At 40.5% G+C, this 24,003-nt stretch overlaps 1 protein-coding gene across 3 annotated transcripts in view; it reads left to right on the top strand.

The window, feature by feature from the left end:
- PDE3A (phosphodiesterase 3A) overlaps nt 1–23,943 on the top strand; it is a 219,944-nt gene extending 196,001 nt beyond the window's left edge. For all 3 annotated transcript variants that reach the window (XM_058852942.1, XM_058852944.1, XM_058852943.1), the window contains exons 8-16: nt 244–413; nt 1,335–1,472; nt 5,231–5,342; nt 6,552–6,665; nt 8,050–8,249; nt 9,658–9,861; nt 11,353–11,508; nt 14,812–15,052; nt 16,612–23,943. In XM_058852942.1, coding sequence (XP_058708925.1) covers nt 244–413; nt 1,335–1,472; nt 5,231–5,342; nt 6,552–6,665; nt 8,050–8,249; nt 9,658–9,861; nt 11,353–11,508; nt 14,812–15,052; nt 16,612–16,859 — 1,583 coding nt within the window. In that variant the 3' untranslated portion in view covers nt 16,860–23,943. The remainder of the gene's footprint in view (nt 1–243; nt 414–1,334; nt 1,473–5,230; nt 5,343–6,551; nt 6,666–8,049; nt 8,250–9,657; nt 9,862–11,352; nt 11,509–14,811; nt 15,053–16,611) is intronic.
- The last annotated feature ends 60 nt before the right edge of the window (nt 23,944–24,003 follow it).

Here is a 24,003-nt window from a genome sequence, read left to right as displayed (position 1 = left end):
CCTCAATTTACTTAAATAATGGTCCTCAAATTAATTTCTCTCTTCATTCCCTGATGCCATTCTTTACACTCTGCAGGGTATATCTTTAATGCCCTTGGACAGATTGTCGGACTTCCGAGCCAGCCAAGCGGCACAAATGTATTATGAGTCAGAGATCCTGCTGCTGTTATTCAGAAGGTCACAGGATGACTTCCATGAAACCTTCGCTGTTCACACCACAAGCTTTGTGATTTGTGTTTGCAGATGATCCTGCTCAAGCCACTTCTGACTACGAGACCAACAACAGCGACAGCAGTGACATCGTTCAGAACGACGACGACACCGATTGCTCCAAGGAGCAGGCTCGGAAGGGATCCGGCTGTCGGTCCTACACACCCGAGACCATCATCCTGCATCCCTTGATACCACCTGAGGTAGCTCCTCTTAGCTCCCCCTGCACAACAGGCTGAGTGTATGATGACACTGAGGGGGAAAAAAGCCCAAAACTAAAACCAAATGAACTGAAAACCCAGATCCCCACAGAAAAAAGTGGTCTAAGGGTGCTGCAAGATGTTATTGTGGGTGCATGTCTTAAACGTTGCAGTGTGGTGAACAAGTGATGATTGCCTTACAGCATTCAGCTGTGAGCTTGGTTGAGATGCAGAGGGAAAGCTTTGTTTAGTTAAGTTTTCCACAGTCTGTTGTACAACTGAATTAATAATCTGAAGTTGGCAGGAGCTCTTGAGAAATGTATTGCAATATGTTGGAGTTGGACATGCTTAGAGAAGGCATTTTGTTTGAAATGTTCTGGCATTTACTCATCTCCAGTTTCTAAGTAAAATGAAATTCCAGGGAGTATACAGGGAGAAATGTGAAAGGAGGGGCACAACCCATCTTTTATTTGCAGACCTTGAAAAACAGGTAGGTTTCAGTCCAAGGAGCACAAGTCTTCACTGGGACTGAGGTCTGTTAGCCATGTTAGAGTGTGGTGAATGGATCCTGATGCAGCAGCAGACACTGAGAGCTTTTCTCTCTGTACCACAGTGAATTTCACAATGAAGGCAGACTCCCTTGGAAATGAATGAATGATTCCCATGAGTGAATGAATGAGTCTCAGTGCTGAGTGCAGACACTGCTGTTTCATAAACAGAATTTCCTACCCATTCAAGTGAAACACATTATAAAGGAGTGAGTAGCTGCAGGGCTGCAAGAAATGAGGACATCTACGCTGAGCTGAGTAAAGTACCACTGACTTACACATGATGCTAATGTGACTTCAGCTTTTAAGAGCATAAATTTTTGCTTGAGATGCTTCACTGAACTAACAATCCTTTTTATTCTGATTTCTGGCACAGGACAAGCCTGTACTGGCTCCTGAGCCTCTGGTTATGGACAACTTGGATCCCCTGATGGAGCAGCTAAATAGCTGGAACTTCCCAATCTTTGATTTGGTGGAAAAAATAGGAAAGAAGTGTGGTCGGATTCTCAGTCAGGTGAGAGGCTTACCTTGTCTGCAGTGTTTGGGTCGAATGTTAACAGATTTAGACAGATGTGTTAAAAGGCATTGTCCTTGCAAGCTGATGATCCAATGAACTGTGATCCCTGACACCTAATTCAAAGATGACAATATGAACTTTGTCTCATTGTTCATGTTCCTTACTTTTCAATGTCTTTATTTTTAGATTTAAAAATGTGAAAGAAAAAAATCACACACCTATTTTCTTCTCTGCTCTCTGCTTTTCTGTATATTCTCTTGAGATGCTTCCAGCCCTTCCTGAGTTTTTTGGGAAAGGGTTTCTCATGGGGTTTAGCATGGGTGGGCTAAACAGTAAATATATTCAGTGGATGCAAGATATACAGAGTTCTGGTCCTCTTTTATACTGAAGATTTCAGTATAAGATCCCAGAAATAAAAGATCTCAGATTTCAGGCTAGGCAAGAAAGCAAGGTTTGAGGAATGGGGGTAGAAAGACTCCTTGCTATATCCCCTCATTTTTAAAGAATCAGAACTTTGAGAGAAAATTCATGTAATATTAAGTAGAGAAGACTAATTTGCTATGAGTCAGGATGGGAGACCTTACTAGTCTTTCTTTCAGCTCTCAGGTTTTTATTGCTTCCTGTGGGTTTAATTCAGTTACTGACACAGCCTGTCTCTACCCAGCACGATTAGTGTCACTCTCCATAATCACTTTCTTGGCTGAACTTTCTACTCTCTTATGCCCCTTTTCCTGGCACCCTGACAAATTAGTCATTTTTTCTTATGAAAGTATTGAAGATTATTAAACAGGAAAAGCAAGTAATTATTTTTATTATTATTTAGGGATGAAAGGGAAAAAAGCCCAAGAGAATCTCACTGAACGAGTATCACTTTACAAGGCATTATGTAGTGATGAGTGCTGGAAAGGAGAGATAAAGTTAATTGGTTCAATGTGGTACAATTATCACCACCCCACACCCCCCCCAGAAACACAGAGGTTAGTGTGTCAGGCAGATTTCAGTGTAACAAGCTTCAAAGAATGCTGGATCAAATCACAGTCCCTTGGTGGTTACCTATTATTCAGCTAGATTCAATTATCTGGTGGTCAACAAGGAAAATCATGGCATGAATTCAAATTTCTTCTGTGGTCTGCTTTTTAGTGTTCTGCAGCTTGGCAAGCAACATCTGTGTTTGACCAGCCTGCCAAGTCTCTAGGTTCATTTTAGAGAAATAGGCAAACTCTGGATATTGGATATATTTATTGGATAAATTGATGCTCACTGAGGCACTTTAGCACTAGACAATGAGTGTGTGATTGAAATCCTCTTCTAGATCATAATGCTCATTTTTTAATAGCACGGAATGATAAGAGAATGAAGAATGAAACATAAGGAAAACCAGAACTTTCTTTTGGTGGTATTATAAACAGTTTGGATGAGCCAAAATTTGTTCTGGTTTTACATGGGTGCCTCTGTAGGCTTTAAGCACTTTACCAAGCTGCATGGGGTTCTATACTTCTGGACAGGAGTTCTCTGTGCTTCCCTCAAATTGCACTAAATCTCCTCACTCTGTTTCCAAAATCTGGTTTTTGCACAGGGTCTTAACATGTTATCCACTTCACAGTTCCACAAAATGAGGCTTGTGCAATAAAATAGAGAAGCTTTAATATTTGTGATGAAAATTCAACATTTTCTGTAACAGCTGTTTACAATAACTCCCTCTCCCTAACAGCAGAATGTAACAAGTTCAACCTTGTTCACAAAACATAGATCCTTATTACCCCCACCTACTCAGATGCTGCTAATGAAATTCTTTTCAGAAATCAGGAAACTAAAATAAATAAATGTTTTTCTCCAGCCAAAAGCACTATTTTTTTCTAGTTTGATTTTTTAATCCTGGGATATTACTAACAAAGGAAAACAAACGTTCTGATGATTTATTCTCTGTAGTTTGCTATTAAGTCGACTAACCCATTCAAAAAAAATAGTAAATTAAAAAACTGAATTAACTATGTTTGCCATGCTAGGTTAAATTTATGAGATGGAACAAAGCAAACCTGACACATGCCTCTAGGGAAGCATTCAGTTTAGAAAGCAAATGCTGGCTTAGCATCTTTGAAGCTGCTTGAGATATCTGTTCCTTCTTTGTGGAATGTTAAATTGATTTAGACATATAAAAAGACCCCAAACCAGTCAGGAGCCATGAAAGCATCTGTGCAAACTGCAGTGGCAAGCCCAGTAAATGTGGCAGTGACAAATATGCATGATGGGGTGTAGGGAGGAGCATGCATTCAGTCTCACTTCAGAAACGAAGAGCCAAGCTCTCAGACCTGAGCTGCTGCTTCAGAACAGGCCAGAAAATTCAATAACATCTTCAGTCCCACCTAACACTTTTCTTACAGCTCCTGTAAGAGTAAAACCTGTGGTTTAGCTTTTATAACTGGGCCCAAAGGGAGAGGTGGAGAGCTCCTGTGCTGGCAGCAGGGAGCAGTGTCAGAGGCAGGGTGGCATCTCTGAGTTGGTCCCTGCAGGACAAGAGGATTGTTTGGCCCTCTCATCATCACACATGGGAGATGGGATATTGCTGGGATCATCCCCCCAGCCTTGTGAGGAGTTTGTCAGATCCAGAGACTAGGTGCCAGGAATGTCAAAGGAACACACATCTGAAGAACACCAATACACAGTACATAAAAAGGGCTGTGAGAGGGTCACCTGCAAGCATCGAGAAGGGAACTGCTGAACTTTGCTCATGTCCTGCAAGGAGAGCCATTTCTGTGGGCCTGCAAACCCAGGAGAGGAACTGTGTGTGAATAACAATGCCCAGCTGCCAAAAAGCTTCCACTGGGAATCGTGCAGAAATTCAGCTTTTCCTCCGTCAGGCAGCGCCACCAGAAGTCTCTGAGTTATAAATGATTAATTTAAGCATTAGCCACGATGAGAGAGAGAGGCAGGAAAGGGAGGCTGGAGGAGAGAGGCAGTGTGGTGGAGCACCCTCTGCCAAGCCCCTGGCAGCAGCCAGAGTGTCCCTGGCTTGTGGCAGCAGGGGCCACACCTCAGCTCCAGTGCTCAGCCCACGGGATTCCAGCTCCCAGAGAGCTCCTGGAACAGCATCTGGCTTGGGAAGAAAGTATTTTAAAAGACAGAAGCACAGTAAAATGTTTAATCAAGAGCAAAGAATAAAAAAAAAAAAAGCTGCACAGTTGTTGGTTTTGGGTTTGTTGTGGTTTTTTTTTTTAATTAAAGAATTTGGCTAGGTGACTCTGGGGAAGACATCAATGCCCTTTTTTAACTCCTTCTGGCCTGATTTTACACCTGCTTGCTGCCTATTTGCCAAGAGGGAGGGGAGGGAGGGGAGGGAGGGGAGGGAGGGGAGGGAGGGGAGGGAGGGGAGGGAGGGGAGGAGGGGAGGAGGGAAAGGAGGGAGGGAGGGAGGAAGGAAGGAAGGAATCTTCAGTGCAGGAATGCTTAGAGCATCTCTGCCTCCTGAGCTATTTGCTGCCTGTGATGTCCTGTTGAAGTAATTTTTATCATTTCACTTCCAAAATTGGAGAGAAAGAAAGGACACAATGCATAGGATCCACACAATTCTCCCTTCTGTCCGTCCTTTGCTTGTTCCTCCTTTTCTGGGGATTGATTGGACTCAAGGATTTGAGAAAACACTACCAGGAAAGCAGATTTTCATGGGGTAATTCAACCTAAGGAGTTTTATATCTAATTTTTGTAGTTTTTCTCATCTACTTAGCAGCGTGGGGTTTTTGTTGTTTTTTTTCTTTCAGGTATCATACAGGCTTTTTGAAGACATGGGGCTGTTTGAAACCTTTAAAATACCAGTGAGGGAATTTATGAACTACTTTCATGCCTTGGAGTGTGGATACCGAGAGATACCTTGTAAGTAAAAATTCCTGGCAGATAATGATGCTTCCTTAAAGTTTTGAGGATTTTCCGTACGCTTTTGTACTGAAGCCTTTTTTCCTTGCATTATAAAGCTATTTTTTTCTTCTAGTACATCATGACCAAATGGATGGCTAGGCAGAGGCTGTCATCGTTTTTTCTTTGCATTTCATCTTTTACATTGTTTCATAATTCATGTCAAAATCTGCACAAGCCAGAAATCATATAGAGCTATTATAAGTAAAGACTGTTTGCTGCTAATGCAAGCATACCCAAGTTGGAAGTTCTTGGAGCATTTAACCTCCTAAAGGCAACTTGGACTTTTATACAGTAGCAGTGCTATGGTACCAAAAGAGATGAACTTTATAAGCAGAAAAAATATGCCAAATACATCAGTGAACCCTGTTCTGTTACTAGAGCTTAGCTGATATTTTTCAGTGGGAAGCATTTATTCACTGAAAAACCTGTTTTCAGTCATCCCAGAAGTATTTACTGATTCAAATCAAATTTATCAGAGTGCTTCAGCTGCACAAGATTCTTGTTTTCCCAACAGGAAAGAGTTATTACCCTGTTTAGTTGGCAGATAAACCCAGCATTGAGGAACATAGAACACCCTGTTTTCTCTACATTCACAGAAAAATGTGGGAGACATCCTTAAAAGAAGCCATGTAGTCTCTCTGTCAAAATATTAAATACCAATTGGAGCAGCTACAGTGAGAAGGATTTAAGGAAAGCTACCTCAAAATGCCTTTAGCTAGGTGGTTTGGAGTCTTTTCTGGGAAAGTGAGAGACCCAGTTTTGATCCTTTCCTTGTGTTTGAACTGGATCAGGGATCTAAAGCAGCAGGTTACAGCCCGAGGAGGTTAGAGATGGAAGTCCCACAGTCTGTTCTATTGAATCCATTCATTTCTGTTTAAAACATTTCATTATTCACAGAGTCTCTGGGATTTGTATGTACCTAACACTCTACTTCCTTGTTTTTTTCTTAAGTGTGTTTTGTTTTAATAAAGAGGAATACCTGGTATAATAAAAAAAAATAATTTATCTTCCTTTTCTTCATTTCTCTGAAAAGTGGAAGCAGCCCTGGTGCTCGTGGCAATGTTGGTTTTGTCTCTGCTGGATTGAGTACCCACTAGATGGTGCTGATACCCCTCTGACAGGAGCATCCTGGTGTTTTATAGCTGGGTGCTTTTCTTTCTATCGCAGATCACAACCGAATCCACGCCACTGATGTTCTACACGCCGTGTGGTACCTCACAACCCAGCCCATCCCAGGCCTCCCAACTGTCATCAATGACCACGGCTCAGCAAGTGATTCAGGTATATTTAAATCTTGTATTCCTAAAGTTTCTCTCGTGAGTTTTGCTGTAGGAAAGCCAGCAGCTGAGGATTGCATGCAGAATTTTTTGCAAGCTGTAACACACCGTAGTTCAGTACCACAGTGGATGTTGAAGGTGTTCAGGTGTGTTTGTGTAACTTTGAAGGGAGTGTAATTGCTCCTCCAAAACCTAATATTTAGCATTTAATGACATGTGAATGCAAGGCTCTGTGGTCACCTTTAACACCAGATCTTTGTTACCATTAAATTTTTACAAAAGGTTTTTTTCCCCAGGAAAACTATATTATTAATGCTTTTCAGTGCTGTACCAGAGGCAGCATAGACTTAAATCCTTAAAGCATTCATTGTTTTGCTATTCTACAATTTCTGGGGCATGCAGGCAGTGCCATGCTCTTGGCTGTCATGAAGAGTTCTTTGCTTTCCTCCAAATAAAAAGACTTGTTACCATCTGGCAATTGCTTTACAAAACCACTCTTCTGTTTTCTGATTGTTCACCTTGTTGCACTTTTATATAAACTTCTCCACATTCAGCTGTGGCAACTAGAGAACCTGTGTTTTGTGGGAGTTCTCAGAGAGCTGCTGGAAAAGCAGGAGTTTGCTCTTTTTCTCTTTTATTTTTTTTATTTTTTATTTTTTATTTTTTGTCTGTGTGGTGTTAAATGGTTTTATTCCTGTAAAAATTTATTAGCATGGGATTTCAGTGGCTGAAAGTAGGTGAGGTAGAATGAAAAGGGTTGAGTTCTGGGGCTTTTTGACGTTTATTATTTGAAAGACATTGTTCAGCTGCATGCAAGATCCATTCAAGGTCGTTCTGATTAAATTAGCAAAGCATCTCAGTATCTGTCTCTCACAGGTATGCTCAAGATGCTTCAAAAAGAGGATGATAAGAGGATTATCAGTAGAGATCCAAAGTCTAGACATTTGTATTGGAAAACATTCACTGTAATTTAATTAATAAATTCTAGTCCATTGCTTTAAGGATTATTAGTGTCTCCTAGACTTGTCTACATGATGAAAGAAATTACAGAAATGAGTGAGAAGATCAAGTTTCCCCACCAAGCTCCAGCATGGCTGTGAATCCACATTTTACTGCTTGTAACTTGCATAGTTTGAGAATAGGTTCTTCTGAATGGCTGGAAGATCCCCAAGTGGGATCAGAATTTGTTCCTTTCCAATTTTTTTGTCTTATTTTACTGGATCACAGGCACAGAAATCTTTTAGGTCAGGCTGCATTTATTCTTACCACAAATTTGCTCCATCTCTCCCTGTTTTATTGCTTCTGTTACAACAGGTCAGTGAAAAAAAAAAAAAAAAAAAAAAATGGCCTGGATTTTTTATTGTTTTAATTTCTTTATTTCTGCTCAGATTCTGACAGTGGAATCACTCATGGCCACATGGGCTATGTGTTTTCCAAGACATACACACCTACAGATGACAGCTACGGATGTCTGGCTGGCAACATCCCTGCCCTGGAGCTGATGGCTCTTTATGTAGCTGCAGCCATGCATGATTATGATCACCCAGGAAGGACCAATGCCTTCTTGGTAGCAACGAGTGCTCCTCAGGTAAATAAATCTCAGGCAGTGTTGCTGTACAGTTTGGAAGGTCTTGATGACAGCTTTTCCTTGCTAGTGGTGCCTGTGGCTTCCATTAAGCACAAGTCTGCCAAATATTTTGAAACAGCTTGTCAAAGTGACAGAAATAATCACTCCACTTGGGGATTGCTGGTAAGAGTCTTCTTACACACCCTCAGTTAGCAGAGCTGTTAAGAAAGGTACCAATAAACTGTGTCAGTGAAGAAGGTAAAGCACTGCTGACTGACAAAGAATCTGTGACTGTGGGAGAATGGAAGAATTATTCTACCAAGTAATGCACAGAAAGATTAAATATAAAATTCCAGTTGTGTAGTTGACTGTGCTTTGCAAGTTAATTGTGCATGATCATAACGCATTTTCTGTTGTTTCTATAGAATATGAGCAGTTGCAGTCTTTTTATGAAATTATGTGGAGGCAGGGAGTGGAAAATAATCTCGGTGTTATAAATGTAAAATTGAGGCTTGCCTAAGGTTTCACAGAAGTTGCTGCCAGTCCTGAGAGTTGAATTCAGCAATTCTGAGTCACTCTTTATTGGCTTAATTATGATATCATCTTTCCTTACTTTACATAGCTGACCTGCCTGGCTTCAGCACACTGTGCTGAAAAATACTTCTATGGAGGAGGAAATAAAGAAAATATATCTTAATGGTGGCAGGTCAGACAGGGATGTAAAAATTCTAGATTTACTCCCCAGTTTGCAACCAAACTTCCTCTGTCACCAAGAGCAAGTCACCTGAACTCGCTCTGGTACCACTTTGTGTCAATGAATTGATAGAAATGCTTCTCATCCTTGCAATGCACTTCTGTGATCAGCAGCTTTGATACTCTGGCCAGGTAAATAGATTGGGAGAGAAGACATCTACTATGTTTAAATCTAATTGTATCTAATCTAATCTAATCTAAATGTAGCAAGAGCTATAGCTCTGTGCTTGTAAAAATCAGAAAAGGAAGTTAGATGATTAGCCTCTTTGTATGGCTAACGTATGTTCCTAGTTTGAAAATTAATAGGAAAAAATACTTTTCTTGTTATTTTGTGGTTGGAATTACCCTCACTATGAGAGTGACACATCTTATTTTGGTCAGGATTTCACCAATTTTGGATTTTAGCATTGAGATATCTGTCAGGCTGAGTATGTGTTTTCAGGTTGCAAACTGGAATTCCTCTTGTTTCTGTGTTTGGAACCAGTCCTACACGGACACCACTGCCCGGTGCAATTCCCAAAGACAGCAATCCATTAGGTGAGGTTCATTCTGGGAACGAGGGAAGCACACAGCCATGTTATATTAGCCATTAACCCGCGGCCTGGAACAGAATAATCCATTGCTGTGATCTTGCAGAGCTGTTCCTCAGCTCCCCCTGCCCGCGTTGCTTCCACAGGCGGTGCTGTACAACGACCGCTCCGTGCTGGAGAACCACCACGCTGCTGCTGCCTGGAACCTCTTCATGTCCAGGCCAGAGTACAACTTCCTGGTCAACCTGGACCACGTGGAGTTCAAGCATTTCCGCTTCCTCGTCATCGAGGCGATTCTGGCTACTGACCTGAAGAAACACTTTGATTTTGTTGCCAAATTCAACGCCAAGGTGAGATTAGTTTGGGTTTCTGGGAGATGGTTGGAAAAGATTGTGGGCCTTGGTAGCATCCAGCAAAAAGGGTTTCTATTTCCTCTGAAAGTCCTTTTGGCTGCTGTAAAATGTTGAATAATAATCTGGCCTTTTTGTTGGGTTTTACTCATTTAAAGTTAGTGACACAGTTTCTCTTCTTATACATATTTACTTTTTTTCTGCAAGTGGTTTAAGGCTAGAATTATTGCAAACTATTTTTGCATTCTACTTTTCAACATTGCTTTCTTGTCCACTGGCGCTTTAGACCTATTAGCAAAGCACTCAAGGGGAAAAAAATCTAAGGTGTTATTACCAAGTTTCCATAATGGCTGCTTTGAGTGAATTTTTACTGATTTAGCAGTACTGTTGTATTATCAAAGCACAGAAACCAGAACAGAATTGACCTTCTAATTTCAAATGCAGTGAAAGTGTGGTCTTCCATTCATTTCTCTTTCCAGAGAAAGGCCACTAAAGATCTTTCCTGCATGCCCCATTCAGTGATCCACAAAATCGCAACGCTGAGAAACCATTCTGAAAAACTGACATATTGGAAATCACCTCCTATTAAGATATTTTAATAAGCTCCATCACCCATCAAAGCTGTTGCCATGTTAACCAGATACCTGCCTTTAGAGCTGGTACTGCCTTGTTGTTCCTTGTGAGAACCCCTCAAGAGCAGTGTGTTTTGTATCTAGGACCTCCTTAGGTGTTTTTGGTGACATGGGTAAAATGTTTTCTTCCTGTGGCATTACTTAGGCTGGATCTGTATGCTGACACTTTGAAGCCTCCAGACTTTTGACTGGTTTGGTTTTCCATTTCCCTGTAACATTTCTCTTTGTCAGGCTTTAAGAAGCAGTAGAGAGAGGCCCTAGATGTGGTCCAGGGTAGACAGAGAACTGATCTGTAGATCCATAAAAGTCTGAGCTCCTTCTGCACCCTTGCTAGTCATGTCCCTTCCAACCTCAGCCTTCCTGCTTTTCTTTTAGAGCAGCTGACAGTATCTATCACTTTTTCTTGTGAGAGGTGTAGTAAAAATAGAGAAAAGGAAAAAGGGAGGAAATACTTTCAGCCATACTTAGATCAAACAGGGAAATGAGCTCATTATACACATCTTCACTCTGCAATCATGATATTTTATAGTAATTTATATTTATACACCAATAGGTATCAACTCCTTGAAAAATGTCATGGAAAGATTGCCTTTGTTTGTTTTCCTAGTAAATGCTTTCAAACAGGTGCATAATATGCTAGATATTGATTTCTCATTATTCATTTCAATATTCCTCGGTTTTAATTTATTTTTCATTTTCCATATTGTTAATTCCAGCCTGAGGTTAGCTCGCCTGCTTATCCCAGTGATTTTGTTAACTAGCTAAATATAGTGTACAATGTCCCAGGTCAGAACTTCCTCTGTGGACACATCCTTTAGCCCGGGATTACCATCATGGTTTCCTTTTCCCTGTCTCCTAGGTGAACGATGATGTTGGAATTGACTGGACCAACGAGAACGACCGCCTGCTGGTCTGTCAGATGTGCATCAAACTGGCTGATGTCAATGGGCCTGCAAAGTGCAAAGATTTGCATCTGCAGTGGACAGAAGGCATCGTCAATGAGTTCTATGAACAGGTAAACACATTCCAAAGCTGCGTGCCCTGTGTTCTGGAGCACGATAGTGCAGGTGGTGAGTGGAAAATCACAGAGAATAGAGGTGAAGAGGTTGGATAGGGTTACATTGATCCAGTCTTTTGCTGGAGCAGTGAAAGTCCTTTTGTCACTGAAGATTATGATGATGGCGTTTTTACAGGCTGAACTGTTCAAGTCTGGCACTGTGGACGAGCATTGTCATGGTGAACAAGTGTTCCTTTCCTCTTTTTATTATCCTGTTCTCACTCATCATGGCTGTCATTTCCCTCCTCCTTAGTGCAAATCATGTTTTCATCCTTCCTTCTGTGTTCTCCCAAGACATCAGCTGGTTTTTATGGCCCTCCTCTGCAGTCTCAGACTTTTTTTGACATGTAGTCTCCAAAAGATGAGAACAGATGATCTAACCAGAGCAGTGGGATTGTTTTAGCTTCTCTGCAGGCCACATCTCTGTTCCTACAACCAGAACCTTTATGTGCTGAGCAGGACTGTAACACTGCCTTTCAGTTCATCACAGGCCAACCACATCTGCTCCCTACACACTGATCCTGGCCCACAGTTCATTTTTAAGACAACACTTCCAGCTCTCAGAGGTTTGTCAGAACAGTTGCACTAATTATGCAAGGCTGTGCTGGTGGCACAAGGAAGGAGGACAGCCACAGATTGATTTACAAAGACCTGGGAGTACAGCCAGGCACTGCTCCTCTCTTTCTAGGTGTAAGGGAGCCCTTAACTGAACCTTTTCTCATTATAACCTATTTAGCTGAGTGCAAGGGTCAGGGTTGTTCCCACACAATTCCTCTGTTTCCTGAGTGGGAACATTTTGAATGTTCTGGTCAGATTAAACTCCACATCCTGTCTTTTCCAGATGAAGCAAACAGGCTAAATCACTGAACAAGACAACCCACAGACTTCTCAGGGAGGCTGTGCAGACGTGGAGTCACAGACTAATCCCTTTAAAAGCTTTTTGAACTTCCCTTAAATTTACTGCACTTTCAGTTTGGGGAAAAAAAAAAAATCCAACCAGGATTTGCTGCTGCCTTCTGGAGTATGCAAAGAGACAGAGAAAGGGACATAATTCAGACATTGACCTGAAGCTTCTTTATTTCTTTCAAATCTCCCAAGAAAAAGAAAGTACAATGAACTTTACACATAGTATGAATATAGCTGGCTCCATTTTTGTTTTCATTTTTTTTTTCTTAAACAAAGAGAGTCTCCCAAAACAACCTTCAAGTCCCAAATTTTCTTTCAGGAAATGCTTTTCTTCTTCATTACACCTGTCCCAGCAAACTGTACTTTGCAATTCTGGTGATGATCATAGCTTATGTGGGTGACCAGTGCATGCAGTGCCCCGATATATTGATGTCATCAAGGCATTGGACAGTGACTCAGGCTTGTGAGGATACAGATGTGGGAAGATATTGTGTTATCTGTTCCACAGTATGAGCCTGTGTTCCTTTCCATCATTCAGAAACGGGATCCAAAACAGAGAACATTTTCTTTCTTGGACTTGCTTTTGGCATTGAGGAGGATAAGCTGGATTCTCTATTTCTTTTATCGCTGTTAAAATCTGTTTTCCTTTAATGTAATAAGCTACAAGAGGTGTCTCAAACCATGTTCACCATGCTTGTGAGCACTAGTTTTTTCTGCAGCTGGAAAAGTCTTCATATTCTCATTTCTAAAAAGGAAAATTTTATGGGAAGTTTGAATTTCCCTGGAAGTGCTATCAAAAAGCACACATATGTGAATTCAACCTATGCTGTAAAAGTCAAGAAATATCTTTGTTACAATAAACACCAACTTCTTTGAAGAATTTCACCCCCATATAAATAAAAACTGTTTATTAAAAATGTGTTGTGTAAAAATATTCAAAATCCTGTGTCATATTGTTGCAGCATGTTTCCTTCTCTTTACATGTCCAGCATAATTATTTGAAAACAGGACAGATATATTAGATTTAAAAAAATACTGCAGATGTTTCACATAATAAATCATGTTTTAATAGAATAATAAAAAAGAATTTGTAAATATTTCAACAGTCAGCATTTTTCCCAGTTCACAACTAGAAAATCTCAGATATGTTTCTGTAAGGACCAAGCTGTCACCTCTTCTTAATTTGTTGTTTCAAGAATGGATGGCACATTTCAGTGGTTTGTCAACGCAAATATTTTGTTTTTAATGATTGAACATAACACTTCAGGGTTGGTTATTATAAAATTAACAAACAAAACACAAGGAAATGAGATATTTGCTGTACATACTCCAGAATTTAGCTCTCATTTTTTGGCCTTCCTCAAATACAGATATAGACAGGGTGTTGGTCAGGTATGAAGAACCATTACTCTTCAAAAATTCACATTGCATGGAAATAAATAAAAGCAAAGTATAACATAATGGAAACTGAAAATGCATCTCCAGATTCTAATCTATATCCTTAAATATAGAACTCTGTATTGTACCACAGCATTCAGTTACATACCAGGCTTGATTAGGGAGGTTAGATATTTTTTGGGGGGAGATGGCATCTGGTCTTGTCACATCTGCTCAGCTGAAAGCACACTGATATCAGCAGAAGCTTTTGCTGTGATAGGGAATTGAGTATATCAGATTTGGCTCTGCAATGCAGTTTTACTTTATTTTGCATCATGAGAAGAGAGAGAAAAAACTCATGCCTCCCTCTCTCCCCCAAAAAACCCTAACAAAAAGCTTCATGGGAAAGATTTACTGTTGAATGAATGTCACACATTGCTTTCAAAGGGATCATTCTAATAGTTGCAGTTTAATTCTAAATATTATGAGCCAAAGCCAAGAGGACATCTCTAGGTTACTTTTAATAAGGATGAAATTAATAAGAAAACTAGTCTGGTGAGGTAGTCCTGTCTTCTAGAAGTTGTCTTATTCCCTGTAAACAAGGTTGTTGTGAACTAGCAATCACACAATCAGAAGGGATTTTTTTGAAATAATGTGAAGAAATAATTGGAATAACAAATTCCAAGTTTTCACACAGTGCAAAGTTCAGGGCTAGGGGCATCCTTCTGCAGAGTCATTAACATCCTTGTTAAATTCATATTATTGGTAGTGGGCTGGTATCAGCTCCTAAAGCAAAGAGCTGTAGCTCTGACCATTTGACACGCTGGCACTGTGGCAATGTCACGATGGAACTGCCAGGGTGCCATTTAGGTGTAGCTCTTCCAGCAATTTTAATTGGTTGGATATGCTTTACTCCTTTTTGTGACATAGCTTGGTTTCATTTAGCTCAGAGAAATGACGGCTGTTTTTCATCTCCAGGGTGATGAAGAGGCCAGCCTGGGCTTGCCAATCAGTCCCTTCATGGACCGCTCTGCTCCTCAGCTGGCACACCTCCAGGAATCCTTCATCACTCACATCGTGGGACCACTGTGTAACTCCTATGACTCAGCGGGGCTGATGCCAGGAAAATGGATAGAAGATAGTGATGAATCAGGAGACACCGATGAGCAAGAGGAGGAAGAAACAGCAGAAATGGAAACTTGTGAAAATGCTGAATCCAGTAAGTTGTGGACACTTGTTTTGTGTCAATATGGGGGCCTTATAGTTCCTTAGAAATGTGCACCTGTGATCAACACAATTTTGGACTTTATAAACTTTCTCAATGAAACAATAAAAGGTTGAGATGTCAGGTGCGCAGACATTAAGACTGGTTTAGATGTTGGTAAAGATCTTTTGAAAAAAATGCCTTTTAAGCAGATGGAAATATAATTGTGGCAGAAAACACTTCATCTAGGTCCTGATAATTCACTGAAGCAATTGAGATAAATTTAAGAGTTATAACCTTAAAGAAGCCTTAAGTAATTTTTCTTTTTTTATCATATAGAAGCATGTACTTTCCCTGAAGGTCTTATGCAAGTATAAGAATTAAACAGACTCAGTCTTTAGTGATTCAGACAAATTTTAACACCACAGCAAGTGTCTGCAGAGAGCAACAAGATGTGGGGTCACCTGGGAAACCCAGGAGAGAATGTCCTGCTCTAGCATTGGCAGGGTAGGGGATTCTTATTAGTGCTAAACCTGAAGGTTTCCTACAGGGAACCAAGGGCTTTCTAATGAAGGATTGAATAGGATTTGGTCTGTGCACAGTGAAAAGCTCTTTGTTTCCAGTTCAAAAGCTTCAAGGGCTAAACATTTTGGATCCTGACACAGACATACTTTAGGCAACCTGCAAATACTAATCCACGCAAATTTATTTCGCACAAAACATTCCTCTACGTCACCTTCTTTAAAGGAAAACCAGCAGTTGTCTTTGGAGAGGTTATTATTTCAGTTCTGTGATTGCCATTGTCACTGCTAATGACCAGGAAAATTTTTCAAACTTTGTACTGCTCAGGAGTTGACAATCTGTGCTGGACAGACTGCATTGACGGGATAAAAAACACCCTTCAGACAGAAAAACACTTGTAGTGTCAGCTGTGGCAAGAGCCATGAGAACCACCAGGACAAAAACACATCTTAGGCTGAGAGCAGGGGACTGGTGCTTCAAAACCAAAGAGAAACAAGCTTTCTGGTAGCATTTGGCTATATGAGGACTTCTTCAGTGCTCAGAGTGGTGCCAAGGCAATGTCATGCTTAATCTTTAAGGTCACCTCGATGGCAGAGCAATAGATGACTTTGAAAATTGAACATAGGAAAGCAAAATCAGGATTTGTTTTTTATTTTTTTTTTTCCCCCTAGGACAATGGGCAGGGATCTATTGGGGGTGAGGAGGGCACAGAATTTAATGTGTGTTGATCAGAGTCTTTAAGAACTTGATATGAAATGAGCAGAAACAGTTCAGCAACATGTTTTATGCATCATCATTCAAAGAGTAGATACCTCTGTGAGCAGTAGAGTCAGGTGCAATATGCAGCCTTGGGATAGGATGAAGCTGCAGCTCAAACTCAGTTTGCTTTCCTTAAGATCTGGAGAGTCACAGCTTTCTGAATTTTAACACTGTTTAAATTTTTGGCTTTAAAAATCTGTCATAGCACACTCTGTCTGCTTCCTGTGCCTTCAGTCGCTTTTCCTTCTCCAGCAGAAACCAGTACATTAATGTCACATTATGCTATTTTACAGGAAAGAAGAAATTCAAGAGGAGGAAAATCTACTGTCAGATCACTCAGCACCTGCTTCAGAACCATCAGATGTGGCAGAAAGTGATTGAGGATGAGGAGAGGTTAGCTGGGTCAGAGAAGCAAGGCACGGAGCAATCCCCACTGCACCAATCTTCAGAACAAATCCAGGCCATCAGGGAAGAGGAGGAGGAGAAAGGGAAGGCCAAGAAGGATGAGGAGGAGAACACAACTGTAGAACCAAACCAATGACAACATTTACAGCAGTATTTTAAGACAGATTGACTCGTGCACAGACTCTTTCTCAAGCCAGCACAGCATTTAGACACAACACTGTAGAAGTATGGGATAATGCGCCTACAGCTGTTTAATTTGTTTCTCTTTCCTTTTTATGGTGAGGTACATTGTTTAAACTCCTATGCTCAAGGAAGCTTTCACACTGCAACACCGGCTTTACAGACTTTCTTTGAAGAGATTTGGGGGTGGGTGGAATTATATAAATATATATATATAGATAGCCAGGGTTATTGGCTGCACACTTCAGCAAAATACATTTAATGATATATTATGGTCACTGTGATATTTACAGGAGAAAGTTAGTTATCTAAGGAAATGCTGCTTCTGAAGCACATTTGCAGTTAACAGTAAGGTACCAGTTAAGTAGCTTTTGCTCTTATGCTGAGGGATAAAAGTTCCAAAGCTTTATATGAATGCTGATATATCCTGCCAACACATAAGTGTGAGTGAGGGGGTGTTTGCAAGTGTGAGTGGATGTGAGGAAATACAGCATGGTCTGAGTTCTTACACTCTAGCTGTAGCACATGTCCCAGTATACCACAACAAACAGAAGGCCAGAATTTTAGAGAATTCGTGCCTGCAAGGGAACAATTTTGAGGAGCTTTGCTTTCCCATAGCCCTGCAACCCCAGTTTGCACTCCAGCTGCGGACAGCAGCCAGTCAGAGCTGCTGCTCTGGCCCTTCCCTGCTGTGCCAGCACCATCACCTCCTCTTCCTCCTCCTCCTCCTCCTCCTCCTCCTGGGCAGCTCCCGGACTGCTGGCGAAAGGGATGTGCCAGGAAGGCTGTTTCCAGAGGGGGAACTGCATGGCACAGCAATCTGTTCCCCTGGAGATGAGCTGGCCTCCCTGTACCCTGTCCTGTGGGGTCAGGCGTGGCTTTGGGCAGGAGCAAACGGGGAGCAAAGGCGCTGGGAAGCTGCAGGCACAGTGTCCTCCTCTTCCTCTGCCCTCAGCCCCTGCCTCTGGGCAGCAGTGACCAAGGGCATCATTAAAGAACAAAGCTGAAAAGGCAAAGGGTGCTTCAGGAGCTGCTGGGGGACAGGTGCCAGTCCTGGGCCAGGCACTCGGCTGTCCCAGCAACCACTCACATCAGCTTCAGAGAACTTGAGTTTTCAGTGTGAGGTGCTGGATGGAGCAGTTTATTGCTGGCATTCTGCTTAGAAGCAGCATGTGTGATCCCACCAATATACTTTTTTTCCTTCTTTCTTCCTTTTTTTTTTTTTTTTTTTTTCTTTTTTAAGAGGAAGAAAAAGATCAGGCCTGTAAGAACAGCAGATCTTTTTTTTTTTGTTGTTGTTCTGTTCATTTGTTTTCTCTGTTGTTTATGCTGTGAGCCAAATGTCTATTTAAAAGGTTGGATATTCACTTTCAATATTTTATTTCACGTTATAGTTGTCAATTATTAGCTGTCTAGATGTAAATATGGAAAAATTTTTATGGGTTCCTGTAGATAATTATATCTTTAAGAAAAAAAAAAAAAAAGAAAAAGAAAAAAAGGGAAAAGTTGTTTTGTAAAGATAATTTTTTTAAAAAATAAATACAAAAACATTTTTATACAGTGTAGCCATTTCCAAACCCCACAAATAAAGTCTTGACTAATTTGTATAGACCATTCTGGGAAACCAGCGGTCTACAGGATCAAGGCTTTAAAATATTAATGCTCTTGGGGACTGGCAGTACCAACCAGTACCCCACAGTTTAGAGATTTGTTCCCACAGAATGAGTTATATATATAAACTCCAGTATCTCTCCAAAATCCTTTGACTATGTATGCTTTTTCTGCTTTGATTCTGTAGCCCATTACCAAGAAGAGGGTTGCTTGTGAGAGTAAGATTCTTTGTGAAAGGCAGAGTTTGTAGAAGTCCTTTCTGCATTAAATTTCTGACGTTACACCCATCACTTTTTCTGCTATTGTTACACATTCACCAAATTCCATGATCCTGTTGACACCTCCCCAAAATGTTGGAAAACATTCTCTATCAAAGCCAATAGTGTGTGTTATCACTTGAGAGCTCCTTCTTGCTTTATGATTCTGTCAGAATGAGGTTTTGCTCTAAAGAGGATTTGGGGTTTTTACTGATTCTACTTGGCTGATATTGTCCTGTCCTACTCTTAGCAGTAGAAAATGTGTTTTCCTTTCAGCAGAGTGACTGGAGCAGGGTTCTGAATGCTCTTATCAGCAGGAATATTTAGGAAATGTTTTCCAATGAAATCAGGAAAGCAAATTTTAAATAATTTTAATAGCACTGCTATTTTAAAGGGAAAGGACATAGCAGAATTCATTCAAAAGAAAAAAATGTCTCCAAGATCTCAGCAAGTCTCCACTAATTCCAGCTTGCATTGTTTTCATATTCTCTACAGATATTTTGATTGATCATTTTATTTGGGCTTTTCTTGTACAAGTGATATGCCTACCTTATAATATGAGAAGGATTTATTATGCCTCATTCTGTCCTTTAAAAATTAAACTTAACAGAGATGCTTTAAAATGTCACATCTCCAAGCACTTCTTTCTTGATTTTCAGTGCATTATCACTGCAACTGGATTTTAATAGTGGCTTCTATATTGCCTTTGCTGGAAGATGAAAAAATTCTATTGCAGCAAGTGTTAGTGAGTGCCCAGTTAAATTACAAAGCATTCAAGAATGAGGCAAAATCCTGTAAGTAGGGTTCCACATATTCCTCTAAACTGACACACATAGGGTTGCAAAGAACTGAGAATAACTAAGGAAAGTTATCTAAAAATGTGCTGAAACCATTATATTTTTCTACTCATCATTTTTGGTTGCCATTAAGTAAACTTAGTGTCAGCTTCTAATTTCTTTGTCTGCATTGCCAAGGCAGCTGTTAGAAATTGATATACCATTGCTACCCAAGCCTGTTCATGGGAACAGTCTTTGAGCTGGACCTTTATGCTGAAGAAATTTCTGACAGACTTAAAATTAGAATGACTTTTTTTATCCAAACTAGAAAGAAATTCCAGTGAAGAAGCTGAAATAGCTGTGAGTGCTCAGCTTGGTAAGAGGTGATTTTTTTATTTTTTTTTCACACTCCAAATAGTAATCCGATTTCTTCAGGTGGCCCCTCCTTAGGAATCTCATTCTCAGTCTTTGAAGTGCATGTCTGGCAGGCAATGATTAGGAAATCTCTAGGTTGGTTTAGACATAACACAAAAGAAAATAACAGAAATTTTATGTCAAGAATGTGAAAAACTTTCTTTTTTAAATTTGTGCTTTGGGGTTCATAGATAATGAAGCAGGTAATTTAGGGGGCTTTATATTTTAATATTTTTTTCTAGACCAAAGGAAGCAAAACCTTTACCTGCAGTTATAGCAGCCTTTTGGAAGCAGATCTTGGATTTCCACTTTGTGTAGTCCTTTGGGGTTGCAAGCACCAAATAAACCACAGCCTATGAAATATTTTAGGAAGAAAAAACAAATAAAATAAAATTAATTGTATTCAATCAGCAAAATGCTCATGTTTTAGGTGGGATGTTTACAATGTTGATATGAATTGCTGGTACATACCATATGTAAAGCAGTGTGTTAGACACTAAGGAAAGCAACCCCCGTTTTATCAGTGTTTTGCAGTGGCAAACCCAAAGTACTTTAGTTTTCTGTTTTCTAAAAACAAGAGAAAGACTAGATGATTTTTCCCATTTGAATATTTTGTTTTCCCCACTGTAATGGCACTTGGTGTCTGATCCTGTTCTCTTCTAGCCTGAAGTTTGCCTGGAGTTTTGCAGTCCTTGCAGCTCTCAGTGCAGTGAGAAAAGGACTCTGTGTGTCACACAGCAATCACATGTAAACACTTTTGTCCCTATATTGGCACTTTCATTGATAGCCACGTGGTGTTTACCATGGAATATACCTTCTCTCATTACATTTATGTTGCAGAGGGAACATGTGGAAGTAAGAGTGTGAAAGCCCCAAACTATTTACCTTTTCTTTTAGGAGGAGTTTAAGACATTATCTTCTCAGAAACAAAAAATGCTGGGTCTAAAAACAATAGTTTCCACCATGTTCAAAGGGCAATAATTTACTGTGCTCTATATTCATGCTCTAATTCTAAAATCTTGGTTTGTTTTTAGCTAATGTGCAGAGCCTTTTGACGCTTGTCTCTGCAAATCATCTGCTTCCTCCCGTAGGAAGAAGGTGTTTGATGAGATGTTGCAAGCTGTGCATCAGAAGTGAGTTGCCACAATCTAGGGAAAAGGGATTTTTCTGTGCTCTTGGCAGGATTTTGGATGGCCTTCATTTGTGAATGAAATCTTTTACACAAAGCTGTGTGTCACTGAAGGCTTCCCCTGTGACACCATGCAGGTTGCTGGTTCTCATAGCAAACACGGTCACATCATGGCAGGAAATGGTTCCCAGGGTAGATGGCATTTGAGAATGCTTTTGTTAATAATGCAAGGATAGTTTTCATCAGTTTTTATTCTGACATCATGTGCGAGCTTCTCTCTGCATCATCATCAGCCTAAAGATGGATTTAGGTCTTTTACCTTTGTTGTATCACTGTTAGAATTTCTTAAGATCCTGGTGGTCTGAATCTGCAAGAAATTTAAGGCTATAGAGGTTCAAATAGATGCTTTTGAAGATACCATTTGGCATCTAAGTAAATTTCACTCCCAAGTCCCATTCTAGGCATTTCCATGCTGGACATGGAATTCATTTGTTTTCTTTAAAAATTCTAAATTTCTGTCTGCTTTTTTGCTGGAATTCTTTTTTTCTTTCTGAAATTCAGGCCCCATCTTTCCTTAGAAATGCTCTGGAAAGTAGAATGCAGCGTGAAGAAGGCAGGGATTTTGCCAAACTGAGCATCAGTTATTGGCAGAGCCTGGAAGGACTCTGTGTGGGCATCCAGTGCTGCTGTTCTGTGAGCTGAGTAGGAGTGGGGTAGCTCTCAGCAACCTCAGCCTAGCTGGACTTGGAATCCTAGAGAATTTTGTCATTTTTCAAAATGAACCCTAGGCATTTTTGAGAACTCAGCCATAAGGTCTAATGCAGCAAAAGGTTTGTGGTTGGTCCTGGTTGTTATTGAAGTACTTGTGCATTGTCTAAGTCCTGCCACCACCGAGATGTTCCAGCATCACACGTTTAAGGAAGGAAGGTTTCAATTAAAGGATGAGAGGTTTCTGAGCCTCCCACAGCCTCATGGGCAGAAGATTGGACAGAAGGACGTTCCCAGAGTGAAGAATACACCTCTCTGCAGGCACTAAGGGCTGCCTGCTCTCCCCAGCCTCAGCCCTGGGCACTGGCCTTAGAACTTGGGGATCCTCACCCCAGAGCTGGGGCAATCAATCCTCAGGCTGATGGGGTTGTACACATGCAGAAGGGAAGTAAAACTAGAATTTTGTGGGAAGGAGAAAAGGAAATCATAGTCCAGTATCAAACAGATTGTATAAAACAAAATTTTATTTTCCTTTTCTTTCAAAAGCAAATGTAATCCTGCTGAAATGGAGTAAACATAGAGGTCCTGGGAGTTTAATTGCTGTTTGATGTTGCAGTGTTAGTCAAAATGATGGCAGTGTTAAAGAGAAGATAATTATTCCCATTAATTAAAGCGGGGGAATCTTTTATTTTTTCCTATTTTTCAGTGAATCAGCAAGTAAGAATGTCCAGGGATCTTAGAGAAAAATACATGTTAAGTGATTTTGAACAGATAAAAAAAAATAATAGAAATTATGTGACAGCTGTCTTAAGAAACATTGGAAGAGCTTGCAAAATTATTGATTATTGGAGTCAAACTTTGATTTAAAGCAAAATAGCACCAGTACTTTTGAGAGCAATTTAGTATGATAAATCTTTCTTTGAATTTCATCACTTCCTTTTATTAAAACAACATTCCTCTGCAGGTAAATTAAAGCAGGGTTTAGCCCCTGCTGGGGGGCTAAACTACCACAGAACTACCCTGCTGTGGTAGTTATTTAGTCCAGCATTGGAAGGAGCAGTGTGAGAATTATTCTCCATTTACAACCTAATTATTATTTATTCAGAGGCCACTAGTGGGATTTTCCTGGCAGGCAGGTGTTCTTTTGATGAAAAATGCATCACACCACCACAGTGGGATGCAGGTGTCACCTGAGTGAGCACCTGAGGATGATACAAACTCCTCGGGAGCCTGGGGGCAGAACAGTGCTGGTGGATTTCATTTTCAAAAGGACAAAAGGGGGAAGAGCTGGAGCCAGTTAAAAGTTCTCTGATAAAACTGAAAGGGTCAGCAGTGTGCAGTCTGAAACCCTGCCAGTGTCACTTGAGGTGCATGCAGACATTCCCCCGAGTGCTTGCTGCTGCTGAGTTCAGGTAAAACCAGCTCAGCTTGGCTGTGCTCTGCCAAGCTGAGGGATGTAGTAAGTCGAAAAGAATTTTTGACTGAAGTTGTTTAATTCTCCTTCTTTAAGGAAAACTGCTTGGTGCAAGAGGATGGAAGAAAAAAAAAAATAGAAAAGAATATTTCATTTGAGCTTTTCAGGTGGCTAGTCTGTGCCTGTGGCTGCTTGCTTCCAAAGCTGTGTGTGTAATGTGTCTGAGATGTGGGAATGGGGCAGCAGAGGAGAATTCTTCTGCCCTGGGTGCCATAGGGAGTCTTTGTGCTCCGGGGAGCACCACTGAAATCTGCAGGCGTGGAAGAAGGTGTAAATTAGCAGTGAATTAATTAGGGAAACGCCAATATTTCTGTTTTCTGTGTGGAAGCATAAGAGCAGGGGTACAGGACCTTGCCACAGCTGCAGGCCATGTGTCCTTTTATGACTGAATTCTCTTGTCCTGAGGTAAAACCATAGAAAATCAGATCAAATAATAGCTCAAATTTTCAACGCTCAGAAGCAATTGACGTGAATTAGCAACTGCTCTTTGCTTTTAAGTATTTATTTAAAGGAGTTGGGAGGTTTTGGTGGTGCTTTTTTATTCTCCTCTGACTTTAGTTGTTTTCCCCCATGCTTTCTTAAAAAAAAAAATTAAAAAAAGCTCTGTGATCTGGTCAGAGAGAAATCAGTGAGGGGTTTGCCATGTGTGTACATACTGCTGTAGGTAGAAAGCCTGCTAAAGTCTCTTAAAGCTGACTTTCCTTTTCAAAATTCCTGCCTGATCCCGAAAC

The sequence above is a fragment of the Poecile atricapillus genome, chromosome 18 (genome assembly GCF_030490865.1).
Source record: "Poecile atricapillus isolate bPoeAtr1 chromosome 18, bPoeAtr1.hap1, whole genome shotgun sequence".
NCBI classification, from domain to species: domain Eukaryota; kingdom Metazoa; phylum Chordata; class Aves; order Passeriformes; family Paridae; genus Poecile; species Poecile atricapillus.
Note: the sequence above shows the minus strand (reverse complement) of the source record. Positions and strands in the feature narration are given on the sequence as shown.